The following is a 15,346-nucleotide window of genomic DNA, read 5'->3' on the forward strand; positions in this document are numbered from 1 at the left end:
AGTGGAAGGAAATCCAGAAATAGGCCCATACATATGGACAGTTGACTTTCTTTTTTTTTGTTTTTTAAACAAAGGAGCCACAGCAATTTAATACTGAAAAAAAATCATTTTCAACAAATGGCACTTGAATAGCTGGATAAAAATGTGGGAAAAAAGAAAATATTAATTTGAGATGGATCATAGGCCTAAATGTAAAGGCTAAAGCTTTTAGTAGAACACATAGAAAAAAGTATCTTTGTGACCTTAGTACAGGCCAAGATTTCTTAGAGAGGATGCAAAAGCACTAACCATAAAAGAAATACTTAGATAAATTAGATTTATCAAATAAAAAGATGTTTGCTCATCAAAAGACAGCACTAAGGAAATGAAGACAAGCCACAAACTGGGAGATAATATTGTCCATACAAGTATCTAGTTAGGGACTGATATCCAGAATATACAGAGAAATCTCTGCAAATCAGTAATAAAAGGATTAAGAACACAATTATAAAATGGTCTAAAGATCTGGATAGACACTTCACAAAAGAAGATATAGAAATGGCCAATAAGCACATGAAAATAAGCTCAACATCATTATCAGGGAAATTAAAACCACAATGAGATACCACTATTCACCCACCAGAATAGCTAAAATTAAAAAGACTAACAATATTTAGTGTTAACAAAGATTTGGAGCAACAGAAACTGCTCTCGGTGATGGCATGACCACTTTGGAAAACTTCTAGTGGCTTCTTTAAACATATACCTATCTTCTGATACAACAGTTGTATTTCTAGGGTCTTCTCCAAGAAAATGAATATATATGTCCACAAAAAACCTTATATAAGAAAGTTGGTAGCAGCTTTATTAATAAAATCCCCAAACTGGAAACAACTCAAATGCCCTCAACAGGAAAATGGACAAACAAATCGTTGTCTAGCCACATGGCGGCATTCTACTCAACAGTACAAAAGAATGAACTACTGAAACACTTCACAACATGGAGGAATCATGCAAACATCATGATGAGTGAAAGGAGCCAGACATAGAAAAGTACATACTGTGTGATTCCATTTATACAATGTTCAAGAACAGCCAGAAAACAGTGGCTGTTCAAAACTGGTTTGCTTAAGGACAAATGGGGGTGAGAGTTGACTAGAAGGGAGCAGAGAGGACATTCTGGGCTGATGAAAATGTTCTATGTTTCTACTGAGTTGTTGATTACAGGGGTATATACTTTTTGTCAAAAGTCATCAAATTATATTCATATCTGTACACTTCACTATATGAAAATCTTGCTTACACACAACCTATTATATTTTGCAGATGTAAATTCTTATTTTACAGCTGCTTGGGGCTAGAGTCCAAGCTAGGTCCTAGATGTCCTTCACATGGTGCAACCTTTGCAGTTTCCAAAGCACCTTCCCAGCCCTGACTTTAAATGTTCCTCACAGGCTCCTTTGCAAGGAGCCAGGGCTGCCTGGGGAGGAGGGCTAGAGCCAGAACCCAGGGGGCACTCATAGAACCCAGGGTGATATAGGACTTTCTCCCACTACCACTGCCCATGTCTTTTGCAGGACAAAGAGATAAGTAGTGAGTTCCTCATCCCTGGAGGTATTCAAGTCACGGTAGGTTGACAATATGTGAATGTTGTGACAGAGTGGGTTAGACTCAGTGACCTAAAAAACCCCCACTGGCCTGAGAGTCTACCATTCAAGGACTTGCCTAGGGACAGAGTGAGTCAGCTTCCAGCCTAGCATTCTGACTCCAGGCCAGCTTGGGCTCTACTGACCCCAGCCAGTGACTCTACAGCCCCTGCAGGAACTCAGTGCTGGCCTGGGCTCATCTGCATCCTGAAAGCATCCAGACTTGTATTCAGATGTCTAGCACTGGGACTTCTCTGGTGGTCCAGTGGTTAAGAATCCACCTTCCAATGCAGGGGACATGGGTTCTATTCCTGGTTGGGGAACTAAGTTCCCACATGCCACAGGGCAACTAAGCCCAGGTGCCACAACTACTGAGCCCACGTGCTCTGGAGCCCGTGTGCCACAACTAGAGAGAAGCCCACCCATGCACTCCGGAGCCAGCCCGCCACAGCTAGAGAGCACGCGCACCACAACTACTGAGCTTGCTCACTCAGCACCACAACTAGAGAGAAGCCCGCACACCGCAACGAGGAGTCGCTACAAAAGATCCTGCGTGCCACAGAGAAGATCCTGCACGCTGCACCTAAGACCCATCACAGCCAAATAAATAAAATAAATAAATAATCGTTAAAAAAAAAAAAAAAAAAAGAGGTCTACGCCCAGGGTTACTTTGCCCCAGGGATTCTGACTTCTGGGATGTGCCCTGCCCTTTATCCTGGGACTCTTGACCTTGCCTTCCTGTGGTACTTATAATATACTCCCACATCCTCTGTCCTGTGCCGACTGGTCTTTTATTTTTTATTTTATTTATTTATTTTTTATTTATTTATATTTATTTATTTATATTATTTTATTTATTTATATATATATATATATTTATTTTTTTGTGGTACATGGGCCTCTCACTGTTGTGGCCTCCGGACACGCAGGCTCAATAGCCATGGCTCACGGGCCCAGCCGCTCTGCGGCACGTGGGATCCTCCCGGACCAGGGCACGAACCCGTGTCCCCTGCATCGGCAGGTGGACTCTCAACCACTGCGCCACTAGGGAAGCCCCGACTGGTCTTTTAGTTTCTCAAACGCTGCAAGCTCCTTCCCACCTCAGGGCCTTTGCACGTGCTATGTCCTTTTCTTAGAAAGATCTTTCCCTACTAACTCCTACTCCTCTTTCAGGTCTCAGCTTAAATGTTACTTTTCCCAAGGAAGACTTCACCAACCTCCGAGTCAGACCTTAAGAAATTAAACATTTTCCATTTTAATAATTTTTGAGTGTGCAATTCAGTGGCAATGACCACATTCCCTCCTTTTTCCCCTTAATTCTTTCATGGCACCTTTTGCACTTGTAGTTTAATAAGTAATTGTATAATTATTGGGACTTCCCTGGTGGTGCAGTGGTTAAGAATCCACCTGCCAATGCAGGGGACACGGGTACAAGCCCTGGTCTGGGAAGATCCCACATGCCGCGGAGCAACTAAGCCCATGAGCCACAACTACTGAGCCTGCAAGCCACAACTACTGAAGCCTGCACGCTTAGAGCCCATGCTCCACAACAAGAGAAACCACCGCAACGAGAAGCCCGCGCACCACAACGAAGAGTAGCCCCCGCTCGATGCAACTAGAGAAAGCCCGTACGCAGCAATGAAGAATCAAAGCAGCCAAAAATAAATAAATTTACAACAACAAAAAAAGGTAATTATATAATTATTTGTTCATGTCTGTCTTTGCTGCAAGTATGTTAATTCCTTAAGTTAGGGGCTTGTTTTGTTTTCTATGATATTCTCTTAGCATAGTACCTGACATATTCAACAATAAATAATTTTGAATAGATGAATGTATACTTATGAAAACAGATAGATAATAAAGATACCAAAATAAGAGGGAAAAGGCAACTCTATGATAACCATTTCTCATATTATGGGGAAGTGACGGGGAGGAAGTTGGGAAAACTAGAAGGATGCCTGTATCATTTCCATAGCATTTGCATTAGGTTTGTTCCTCCCAGGCTTGCACACCCCAGAGATGGGGAGCTCACTCCCTATCATCCTTGGAAAGCTTTATCAGTGAGAACAGCCTTCTTCACTGGGCTTGCAGCAGCCTCCTGTGCCTGCCCCACACTCCTGGTTCTGAGGGAACCCCTCGGCACCCAGTCTTTGAGCAGGCAGGGCTGGGAGAGGCAGCTGGGAGCCCAGGGGGAATATGGCCAGTTCAGAGTTCACCATCCTTCCCTGGGCCAGACTCGACCCTGCAGGCTCCCTTCTCCTGGCGTCTGCCTCCCAACTCCAGCCTGTATTCACTGCTGCCAGAGTCACCTCCCCAAACTAGGCTCTCCTTCTGCTTCTACTGCTTCCACGCCTGCCAGGGCTCCTCTCTGCCTCTTCCTCTGGCTCTGGCAGCCCTCATGCCTGGCTGCCCCTAGTCTGGCCACACCAGCCTATCCAGACCTAGGAGTTAGCTTAGGAGTTAACCTGACTGGTCTGACGGCCACCTGTAACTCCACAACCACAGCTTCAGTCCACAGGATGCCCCTGCCTGCCACCAGGGCATCCATCACCCTTCAAACCCAGGATGAACTGTCCCCTTCTCTGGTTCTTCTGAAGCCCTTCCTCCAACCTGGGCTTCTTCAGGCTCAGGGAGGCTGGTGTCCCTCCTGCACTGAGAGTTTAACAGGGCTACTCCGATGGGTACGCCTGATGGATGGTGTGGTCTACAGCCGCAGCCTCAAAGGACACAGAACACAAGCTGCCAGATCAGTGCCTGACCTGTCTTGGCTCCAACCCAGCAGACCCAGCCTCTCTTGGCCCTGGCCCGGCTCCCTCCCTCAAACCCTGCAAGCGGTGTGGCACAAAAGGGAATTCATGTGGGTCAGCCTGGTGTGCAAACCCTCCTCTGCCCAAGTCTCCACCTCCCTGATCTCCGGCCTCCCCTCTGCAACCCTGGGAAGGGGAAGGGGGTAAGATAAGGCCCCTCTCAGGCTATTGGAGGAATGTAGGCCCACCCTCCCCCAGGAGCAGAAGCCAGCCCACGGCCACAAGGCCAGGACAGATAGGCAAGCCTGAGATAGAGCCCTTTGCTGCTGGGGCCGGCCTGGAGGGGCATCACCGCAGCTGTAACGGCCTCTGACTTGACAACAATGTTAAACAAGGGTTCAAAGTTCTTTCCTCACGACTACTCTGCAAGGCCGACAGAGCAGGCATTATCATCCCCATTTGACAGATGGAGAAACTGAGGCTCAGAGAGGGTGACTTGCCCAGAATCAGAGTAGGTCCGGAGCAGAGCTGGATGGGAACCCAAGGCATAAGCACCCGCAGCCTGCTAAGAGAATTCCCAGGCATTGCTAGGAGGTTCACTATGCCTTTGATAGGTGGCCCTTGTGCCTTTGAAAGCATTTCATACACAGCAGCTGATAGAATCTGTCCAAATTTTCTGCAGGGTTAATAGTAGTCAGGCGTTTTGTCTTCATTTGTATACACGGTGATACTCCGGCTCAGAGAAGCTCAACAACTTACCCGAAGTCGCTAAGCAAGAAAGCAGAGGGACTGACCTTCTGAGTTTTCAGCCCTCTCTTCCCCCACAGGGCTCCTCACCTACCTACCCTTCCCGGCCCTGCCGCAGCCTGGGGCTCTCTGGGGCTTCTCTTTTATGGAGTCTGCAAAGCAGGTCCAGGCCTCTGTGAGCCCATTCCCCAGGGTGAGGGAATTCCAGCCATCCCACCTTGAGGGCCCCACTGACCCTCTGCGTGTGGCCTGTGTCCAGGGAGGGGGCTGGACCTCATGCTCTTGGCAGTCTTGCAGGTAAGGAGCCCCTGCTCCTGGCAGGACAGGAGTCCATTCTCCATTATCTGCAGACCCGGGGCAGGGCTCAGGCCTCCAGCCCTGGGAGGGGCCTCTGCCTGTGAGGCACTTTCACATTTATTCCATTTGCTCCATCTTTCCTTCCTCGTAGCCCCTCATTGAGAACAATGGCCATTCACTCTGTAGCTCAAAACCTGGCAACATCTCCCCATAGGGCTCAGCCCCTGGCATTTCTCCCTTGTCCTTCTCCCCTTCCGCACTCCAGCCACCCAGGCCTCTCCCTTCCCTGAGTTCCCCATCTTCCTTCGCATATTCTCACCATGGCAACGCTGGTCCCTCCTCCCGCATGGCTCTTCCTCTCTGTGAGTGCCCTCCTGACCATCCAAGGCCTGTCTCAAGAGTCTCCCGTTAGAAGCTTCCCTCCTCCTCTTGGCCTGTGTTCCTCCTGGACACAGACCACAGGCATCTGGACCCTGGGGTTCCATGTGTCTGCCTTCTCCCTGCCTCCTGGTTGGGGGCTCCTTGGGCCAGGACTGGGTCCCAAATTCTCAGGATCTTCCCACTCCTTGGATGGACAGGGCCTGGGCCAGAGTGGGCACTAGTGAATGGCTGACAAATTGAACCCGCTTCCTCTGAATCATAGATTAGCAGAACACATACAGCAGGAGGGCTTTGGGGAAAATTAAACCACTGCATTCACCTACAGACAGGGAAGCTGTAGCCCAGAGAGGCTCAGGGACCCACCAAGGTCACACAGCAAGCTGGAGCCGGATCCTCTGGCTCTCCCCTGTCCTTGTCTGTCATTGACCCCCACATGCCAAAGGCCCCCTTGAGGGGACAGGGAAATATTCCTATTGACTGAAAACTTCTTCCTCCATCCACCTGCAGCCCCCTACTCATGCCCTCATTCCTCGGTTGAGCCCCTCTTGGCCACACAGGGGAGTAGACAGTTCCAAGTGACACATGTCCCAGTCCAGGGCTTATTCCGTTTAGAGATCATCCAGACCCTTCCCTTCATTTCCCAGATGAAGAGACTGAGGCTCAGAGAGTGACACAGCTTGCTCAGGTTCACACAGCAGAGTCAAGTCCAGAGCTCGGCCAGAGGCTCCGTGGACAGAGACCGACCTCCGACTTACCTGGTTCCCAAGTGTTCTTGGGTGGTCCCCAGGCTTGCATCCAGCCGGCTCTCCTGCGGGGCCGCTCTGCTGTCCGGCATGCTGGGGTCCTGGGGGGGACAGCTGCGTCCGGCTCCAGAAGTGCACAGTACCCGCCGCGGGCATCTGCTGGAGAGAGAGCCGTCTCCCACTGCACGAGAGGTTGGCCTTGACTGGGTGGGGGGGGTGGGGGTTGGCTGGGGAGGCAGTGACTAGAGTGGCCCAAAGAGACCCATTTCCTCTCTATTTTTAGAAGCTCAAAACACCCCTCAGCGGTGAAGTTGCTCGGGATTAAAACTTTCCTTTTCTTTGTGATTTTGTTTCACTCAAGACGAGGAGAATTTCAATGAAGCCAGTGTTCTTTTTCATGCAAATCCACTCTGGTTCTCCCAGGAAGTCTGGCCAATGGGCTCAGGGCTTCTGGGCCCCCTCACTGGCTTTAAAAGGCCACGTCAGAGCCCAAGGGGTTCTCAGCACCAATCTGGATTCAGATCCTGCAGTGGCTGCTAACCTCGACTGCCCACATCCTGCAACCTTGCCTCACCGTCAGCTGGACGCAGCCCCAGGAAGGGGTTTCACCCGCACAGCCCACCTCCCCCAGGCCCTGCACTGGAGGCTGGAGATCCGAGGAGGACCTGTGGCTCCTGCCCTCAAGGAACCCCAGTCCAGGGGAAGGAAAGAGACATTTCCAACACTGAGGACTATGATATAGTTGACAGAAGCATTTGCACTGAAGCAGACGTGATAGAGGACCTAGGAACGTGACCACCCAGGGGCACCAAAATAGAAGCGTGGATCTGTTCCATCAGCTAAAGGAAAGAAGAGTATTGATGGCGGGTTTGCAGGCATCTATAAACAGATGTGGAAAATTCATGTAGGGCACGGCGGGGGGTGGGGGGGCTTTCTCTGAGTACCAGAAATCTCCCCCTTAGACTAGTTCCCTGCAGGAACAAAGTACCACGAACTGGGTGGCTTAAAACAGAAATGTATTCTCTCACAGTTCTAGAGGCCAGAAGTCTGAAATCAAGGGGTCATTAGGGCCCTGTTCTCTCTAAAGGCTCTAGGGAAGAATCTTTCTTTGTCTCTTCTAGCTTCTGGTGGTTCCCAGCAATCCTTAGGTTCCTTGGCTGGTAGATGTGTCCCTCCAATCTCTGCCTCTGTCTCCACATGGCTGTCTGCCCTCTGTGTCTATGTCCCTATTTTCTCTAAAGGGCAACAGTCATTGGACTAGGGCCTACCCTAATCCAGTATGATATCATCTTAACTAATTATATCTGCAAAGAGCCTATTTTCAAATAAGGTCACACTCCAAGGCTCTGGGTGTGCATGACTTTTGGGGGCACATGATCCAACTGAGTACAGCCTGACTACAGGAGGCATTGGTGGAGATTCTACGAGATGTTCCCAAAAGGGCTCAGCAGGTTCAGCTGGGTCACAGGTCTTAACTGGTAGAGGCAGGTGGCTGAGAAAGAGCTTCTGAATCCATGAAAGTGCAGAGCGTGGACCCTAGGATGCTGCCTCCCAATACACTGAAGCCACATTAGACAGGAGGCCTGGAGTCTGGCTTTGACGCCCGAATCTTCCACTGACCCCTTCTCCCCATGACCTTGGGCAGGTCTCTGCCCCTCTCTGGGCCTTAATTTAACTGTTTGGATCATGAGGATGTTGGCTTGGAGTCTGGTCACGGTGGCTGCCAGCTCCAACTGGACATGAGAAGGTGATGGGGAGAGCCGTGCTCATGGGCTGATTGAATGTGCCCAGTGGAACATCATTGTGAGTGATAAGTGGTGAGGCCCCACCCAAGGGGAAACTGAATCAGAGAAAAAAATGACATCAAATTCTTAACTTTTAAGTTCAATAGCTTTGGTTAAGATGAAAGCTTGGGGCTTCCCTGGTGGTGCAGTGGTTGAGAGTCCGCCTGCCGATGCAGGGGACACGGGTTCGTGCCCCGGTCCGGGAAGATCCCACATGCTGCGGAGCGGCTGGGCCCGTGAGCCATGGCCGCTGAGCCTGCGCGTCTGGAGCCTGTGCTCCGCAACGGGAGAGGCTACAACAGTGAGAGGCCCGCGTACCGCAAAAAAAAAAAAAAAAAAAAAGATGAAAGCCTGGAAAGGTTTGGTAAAATGTATAGGCAGAGCAAGTTTCCCCTCCCCCAACCCCATCCCTCAGATTCTTAGGGATCCTGAGAGCTGGAAAAGGAAGAGAGTTCAAAAAGGAGGGCAGGACCTGGCAGGGGGGTCGGGGGTGGCTTGGAGAGGGGCTCCTGAGCCCTAAGGAGGGAAGAGGGTAGTGGGGTCTGAGGCTTCCCAAGAAAGTGACAAGGCCCTACAGTATGCAGTGCAGGCCACAGAGGAGGAGATGGTTCCAAGGCACCAGGGCCAAGAGGGCCTGGGCAGTCCCGCTCCTCAGTGCAGGCAGAGGACCAAGGGTCCACATGAGGAGAGGGTAGGGTTGGCAGGCTGGCAACAGAGGCTGATGGGAGCATGGGTACTCAGTGGTCCTGGCGTGGAGGGTTGACCCCACCTTAGGACCAGGACCACAGGTACATCTCATACATAGGGTTGATGCTGGGACATGGTGCTGAAGGGAAGGACAGGGAACCACTGAGTCTGATTTAGCTGAGCTTTAAAAATAGTTAACGAACTTGATTTGGAAAAGTGTCTATAACCATGTGCTGGTTATTCTGCCTTTGCCCCCCAGATTCCCTCTCCACTGGCTTGGTCCCCCAAAGCTCACCTGTGTGGGTATCACCAGGGCCCCTGGCCTCTGGCTGAGTTAGGCCAATACAGATGGCAGCTGGAGAAGAGAGGACAGACAGAAAGAGGTTGTGAGTTTGATTCCTCTCACTCCCTCCCTGATGGCTGCCCTTTGGGCAGCAGGTTCATCCTTGTCCTGACAGCTGAAGGTCCTATCTGACATCCCGCCCAGATGGCTTGGGGCCACAGGAGTGGTCCAGCTCCCTGCTGTTGCTTCTCCATACTTTGTGGCTCCTTTAACCCTGCCCTCCCCTCTCTAACTGCCCCTCTGAGTGGGCCATCCCTTTCTTGTCGGGACCCTTGCTGATATAGCAGGAACATGTAAAATGTATAAAGGGGTATGATTGTTTAAGGGGTACAGGGTTTCCTTTTTGGGGTGGTGGAATGTTTTGGAAGTAGATAGAGTTGGTGGATGCACAACATTGTGGCTGTACAAAATGCCACAGAATTGTGCACTTTAAAATTGTAATGTTATGTGAATTTCACCTCAATAAAATTTTTTTCTTAAAAACTGTACAGAGAACTTCAGTGAAAAGTAAATTTTTCTCCCCCTCTTCTCTCTCCTTCCCTCACCCATTTCTTCTCCCACAGCCAGCACTGTTAAAAGTTGCTTTTGCATCATTCTAGAAATATTCTGGATATATACAAATGGTAACACGGTATACACGATTTTATACCTTGTTCTCATGCTTGACAGTGTTGGCTGGAGAGCTTTTCCTATTGTTGTGTTGAGAGCTTCCTAGTCCTCTTTTCGGGATGTACAGCATTCCACGGAAGGGCTGGCGAGGATGCACTTAACCCGTCCTGTGCAACGAACATCAAGGTTGTTTTCAGTTTTGTGCTGAAATAAACAGCCTTATTCCTGTACCATAGGCACTTGAGTTGGTCTAGCTCTAGGAAAAGTTCCTAGAAGTGGAACTGCTGGGACTTAAACTTAAAAATGATAATTAATGTGCCCATTTCACAAAAACTATTTTGCCATAGGAGGAAGGGAGGAGAGATTTTAAAAATTCATGGAGTTACAGAAAAATAAAGTTGCAGTTTTGCCCACGTGAGTTTGTTGACTGGGAAGATCTGTTCCTGCAGAGTGTGTGAGACCACAATGTTTTCTGCACCAGCTGGAGGGCTCTCCTGTTGCTCCAGCTGCTGTGGGTAGAGTGGGGAGGGGTTACTGGCTGGGAAAAGGCCTCTCTAGGATGCTCGGGGGCATAGTGCATTGCGACAAGGAGAGCCCAGCCGCGCAGGGCCCTCCAGAGAGACAGCCACAGGTGGTACAGGTCAGCGGTCCCCAACATTTTTGGTACCAGGGACCAGTCTCGTGGAAGATGATATTTCCATGGACGGGGGCGGGGGTGTGTGCATTTCAGGAGGTAATGCAAGCGCTGGGGGAGCGGCAGATGAAGCTTCATTTGCTTGCCCGCCGCTTACTTCCTGCTGCGTGGCCTGGTTCCTAACAGGCCACGGACTGGCTGGTATAGGTGTGCTTACCTGGACTCGGGGACCCCCCTGAAGTCACAGGCAACTTTGTGTGTGTGTGTGTGTGTGTGTGTGTGTCCATTTGTTTGCATTTTTCTAGGAGAGGGCTCCTAGCTCTTTGTAGATCCTTGAGCTCTGTATCTAACAGTGAGGAGCCACAGGAAGTGGGAAGCCCCAAGCTTTCGATCGACACAGACCTGGGTTCAAATCCTGCTTCTTCTGCATGTGAGCTGAGTGACCTTGGGCAAGGGGCCCCATCCCTCTGAGTCTGAGCTTTGTCATAGTGAGGGGGGCTAATAATCACTGCTTCTTGGAGTTGTAGGCTATGGAATGAACTAGAAGATTGGGGAGAGGGGGCCAGTCAGGGCTCCCTTGTGGCACTGCTGTATCTCTGTTAGTAACCTGGTTTTCTGTGTACCTCTCTGCCTCCTTCTCTCTGCGCTGTGGGGACCAAGTTCTCTCCGCTGGTCCCCACTAAGGCAGAAACAAAGCTTCCCAGAAACATCTGACCTAGAACGTGATGATGCAAACGTGATGATGCAAACACGCGCCCAGAGCCAATTTTTCCTCCCATTAGATAAAATGGGGCTTGGAAAGGAGAGAGAGGTGAAGTGAGAGTTAAAAGGGACAGTGAAGGGCATGTGGTGAGGGGGAGAGTGAGGACTTGGGAAGGGAGGAGGCTGGAGGGACTCAGGACAGCATGTGCTGAGGGCGGAGCCCCCGTCCCCATCGGATGTGGATGACTGGCCTTCCTGGTCCTGGGCCCCAGTGAGCCACATCGGCCTCTGTGTTCTCCCTCCTGCCCCGCAGCCTCTGAATGGCTGTTCCCTCTGCCTGGGACACACTGTCCCCATACATCCACCGACTCTCTCTTCACTCCCTCTGTCTTTACTCAGACATCACCTTCTCAGTAAGGCCTTCCCCAACCACTGCAGCTAAAACCACACACCCACCCAGGACTCCCCACCCTCTTTCTGTTTATTGTCTCCATGCTCTCACCATCATCTAATTCCAGGATACTCTGTGTTATCATCTATCTGTCCTTTAAGATGCAGGCTCCTGGAAGGCAGGGATTCTGTTTCTTTAATTCCTTCCTGAAAAACAGTGCCTGGCATTACTGTATATAAGATAGATAACTAATAAGAACCTATTGTATAGTACAGGGAACTCTACTCAATACTCTGTAATGATTTATATGGGAATAGAAGCTAAAAAAGAGTGGATATATGTATAAATGATTCACTTTGCTGTGGAGCAGAAACACAATGTTGTAAATCAACTATACTCCAATAAAAAAAATAATACAACTGCTTAAAAGTGAGTTCCTAAAATGAAGGCCTATGGGGTCATTTTGGAAAACAAAATGTAACCCTTTGCATTAAAAACAAAACAAAACAGTGCCTGGAAGAGAGTAGGTTCACAATAAATACTGATCAAATGAACGAATTCTGACCTGTGAGTATAGATGTGGAACAGCTGTGGACCCCAATCACCGGCAGCATAATCAACAGTTCCTGGGTGTCTCCAGGCAAAAAGGGGCCCTCCATGCAACAGGTGGGATGACTGAGATGATGATTCAACCTGAAGATACGCTGCTTGGTTAATGAGGGAAAAACAAAAAAAAGGATGATTAGGAATACCAAGATAAACAACTTGCAAAAACAAATCATGGTACAAAGATGAACGTGGAACGATTGTCAACAATTAATTGGAAGAAGACAGAGTCTACATGTGGGTTGGGCTGCAACCTGCAGGCCTGAAAGCCTGATAGTTGTCCAGCCTTGAGACCGAAGAAAGAGCCCGAAGACAGCAACAGAGACAACGATCATCAATTGGACAAGGGATCTTACATGTCTGAAACAAAGGGTCCTGGGGCAACACCCCTCCGTGCCTGGCAGCTGGCAAGCAGGACATGGCAACCATCTTCACTACTCAGGGGAGAAACAGGCTACCATTTATAGGGGAGATTTGACTCAGGTGGGCTCATCAGTTACCAGGGGCTAATTAACCTCTATAATTAAGAGGATTGGATAGTCATGTGAATGAAGCAGGGCCTGGTCTAGAAGGGGGATGTACAGAGAGCAACAGAACAGCCATCTTGAATGGCCTGACCGTACAATGTCCTCAATGCCGGCACGGCACATTACTTCTTGTGTAGCCCAGGCTCTGGGGCACCAACCTACGGAAGGAAACATCATCTCAGCTTGCCGCCAGGCTCAACAGTGGAGGATAAGTACTCTCATAGCAAAACAATTGCTGTGCTTGCTGGTTTTCGACTTTGAGAATCAAAACCAGTTTTCCAATCAATCTCTTAGCTCCCTTCATGATTTTTTCCATATCTGCATGCCTCGGGTATTGGACAGAATTTAATATTTTTCTTCACCTTGACTCAGTTTTAACTTTTAGGAATTGACTCTAGCTTCATCCTAAGCAATTAGATTTGTGAAATCACACATTGAAGGACTCATTATATACATGCATACCTATATTTCCCAATGCATATTAAAATAATTATAAAACTATTTTGTAAAATGCTTGTTCATGTACCACCTATAATATTTGATCATAGGACATTTTTGGAATCTGCTATAGAAAAAGCTGGGAAGTTTCAAGTTTGTTTCATTAAAGAATGTAAATGTTGTTCATCTGAACAACACCAGATTTAAGTGCCGGCTGACAGAAGACGCAGGGTAAACAGGAGTAGGGGTCCCTCAGACCCTCATCTTACACTGAGGGCTTTGAGACACTGTGAAAAGTGGATGGAACAAGAAGTAGAAGGATAAGATGCTGTTTAAAGGTACAGAAACAAATAGTAGAACCAAAAATTGGAGTAAATGTTCAAGCATTGGAAGAAGGCGGGGAGGGAAGCTAAGTGGTGTCGTCTGTGGTGATAAATCAAGATCTAGAGAGATAAGCACATGCTTTAAACTTGTGGCACCCTCTCAAGAGACAGGTTATAGATAAACACAGAAATGGTTATAGATAAACAACAAGGATTTACTGTATAGCACAGGGAACTATATTTATTATCTTGTATTAAAAAGAATCTGAAAAAGAATACATATATGTATAACTGAATCATTATGCTGTATGCCTGAAACTAACGCAACATTGTAAATCAACTGTAATTCAATTTTTAAAAAAGCAAAATAAGGGATAGAAACAGTTAAAAAAACCCAGGTGGTTTGTATCTGTTAATCCCATGCCCCTAATTTGTCCCTCTCCACCCGCCCCTCTCCTCTTTGGTAACCATAACTTTGTTTTCTATGTTTGTGAGTCTGTTTCTATTTTGTGTATACATTCATTTGTATTGTTTTTTCGATTCCACATACGAGTGATATCATATAGTACTAACACGATGGTAAATCAACTTCAATATAAATAAATAAATACAATACAAAACAAACACCTCGCCCTGCCCCTACCCTGTGCCTCTGGGGCTTGGGCAGGGGGAGCATTGCTGTATATTTTCAGTATCAGCTCCTCTGGACTACTTTTTTGTTACCATGTGTATGTATTACTAGGATGTAATTTTTTTTTTTTTTTTTTCGAAATGCTGCATCCTGGGGCTCTGGCTTGAGGCTTCATGGGCCCAGGCCTCAGAAGAGCAGGAGAACTTTGGGCCTCCACTGGCCCCTGCTGGCCACACCACCTCCCACCTTCTTTCCCAAGAACCATGGGTCTTGCCATCACCACCACTACCCTCAGAAAAGGCCTTTCTCCATCCCCCACAGGATGCCTGCGTCAGCCACCACAGTGTGCCCTGGACATTGGGTCCCAAGGCTCAGCTGCAAGACCTGAGGGTGCCGTGGCCCTGGGCTGCAGCCGTGTCCTCTCGGGTCCCTTTCTATGATGAATGGGGGGAGTTCAGGTCCCAGGATCAGAGCTGAGTTTCCTCCAGCTGTAGACAGAGCCAGGGATTTCTGAGGCTCAACCTCTTCTCCAGGGACTCAGATTCTGAGACTCAGGCCACCAGGGTAGAACTTTCCTGAGAGCAGGGGTAGAGGAATATGGGTGCATAGAGGATTCTAACAAGTGGGGGAGGTCTGGAAGGGGGCAACGGTGCCACCTAGGACCAAGTTGTTTGGTGGAGCAAGTTAGGGCAGAGGAGAAGGAAGGGGGCAAACTCAGATGCCTTCCCCATGTCTGCAGAGGAGACACCTTCTTCCTTCACCAGGATCTTCCCTCACCTGGAGAGGCCTGGATAGAGGGCCGTGTGACCTGCATGCCCAGGATCTGCACTGGGACAGGCCGAGGTTGAGCACACCGGTTTTTGGATTAGCTGTGTGACCCCGGCCAAGTCATCTTACCTCTCTAAGACTCAGTTTCCTCATCTGTAAAACAGGGACTCTTGGTTGCAAGGGGCAGAAACCCTAACTGAGACCAGCTTAGGCAAAAAGGACAACAAAAATGACTCATACAATCCAAGACGAGGTTTGTGGGAAGCAGTCAGCCATGAGAGCAGGCTGCGGATGTGCCAGGCATGCTGCCGCTGCTCGAAGGGACTGTCCCTACTTGTTCCCCTCCTTGTTCCATTCCATGGG

At 48.9% G+C, this 15,346-nt stretch overlaps 1 protein-coding gene across 1 annotated transcript in view; it reads right to left on the minus strand.

Moving 5' to 3' along the window:
- The window catches only part of ACSBG1 (acyl-CoA synthetase bubblegum family member 1), a 49,452-nt gene extending 42,787 nt beyond the window's left edge, over positions 1-6,665 (minus strand). The window contains exon 1 of the mRNA XM_060096935.1: positions 6,553-6,665. Coding sequence (XP_059952918.1) covers positions 6,553-6,632 — 80 coding nt within the window. The 5' untranslated portion in view covers positions 6,633-6,665. The remainder of the gene's footprint in view (positions 1-6,552) is intronic.
- Positions 6,666-15,346: the final 8,681 nt, after the last annotated feature.

The sequence above is a fragment of the Mesoplodon densirostris genome, chromosome 4, assembly GCF_025265405.1.
Source record: "Mesoplodon densirostris isolate mMesDen1 chromosome 4, mMesDen1 primary haplotype, whole genome shotgun sequence".
Taxonomy (NCBI): Eukaryota; Metazoa; Chordata; class Mammalia; order Artiodactyla; family Ziphiidae; genus Mesoplodon; species Mesoplodon densirostris.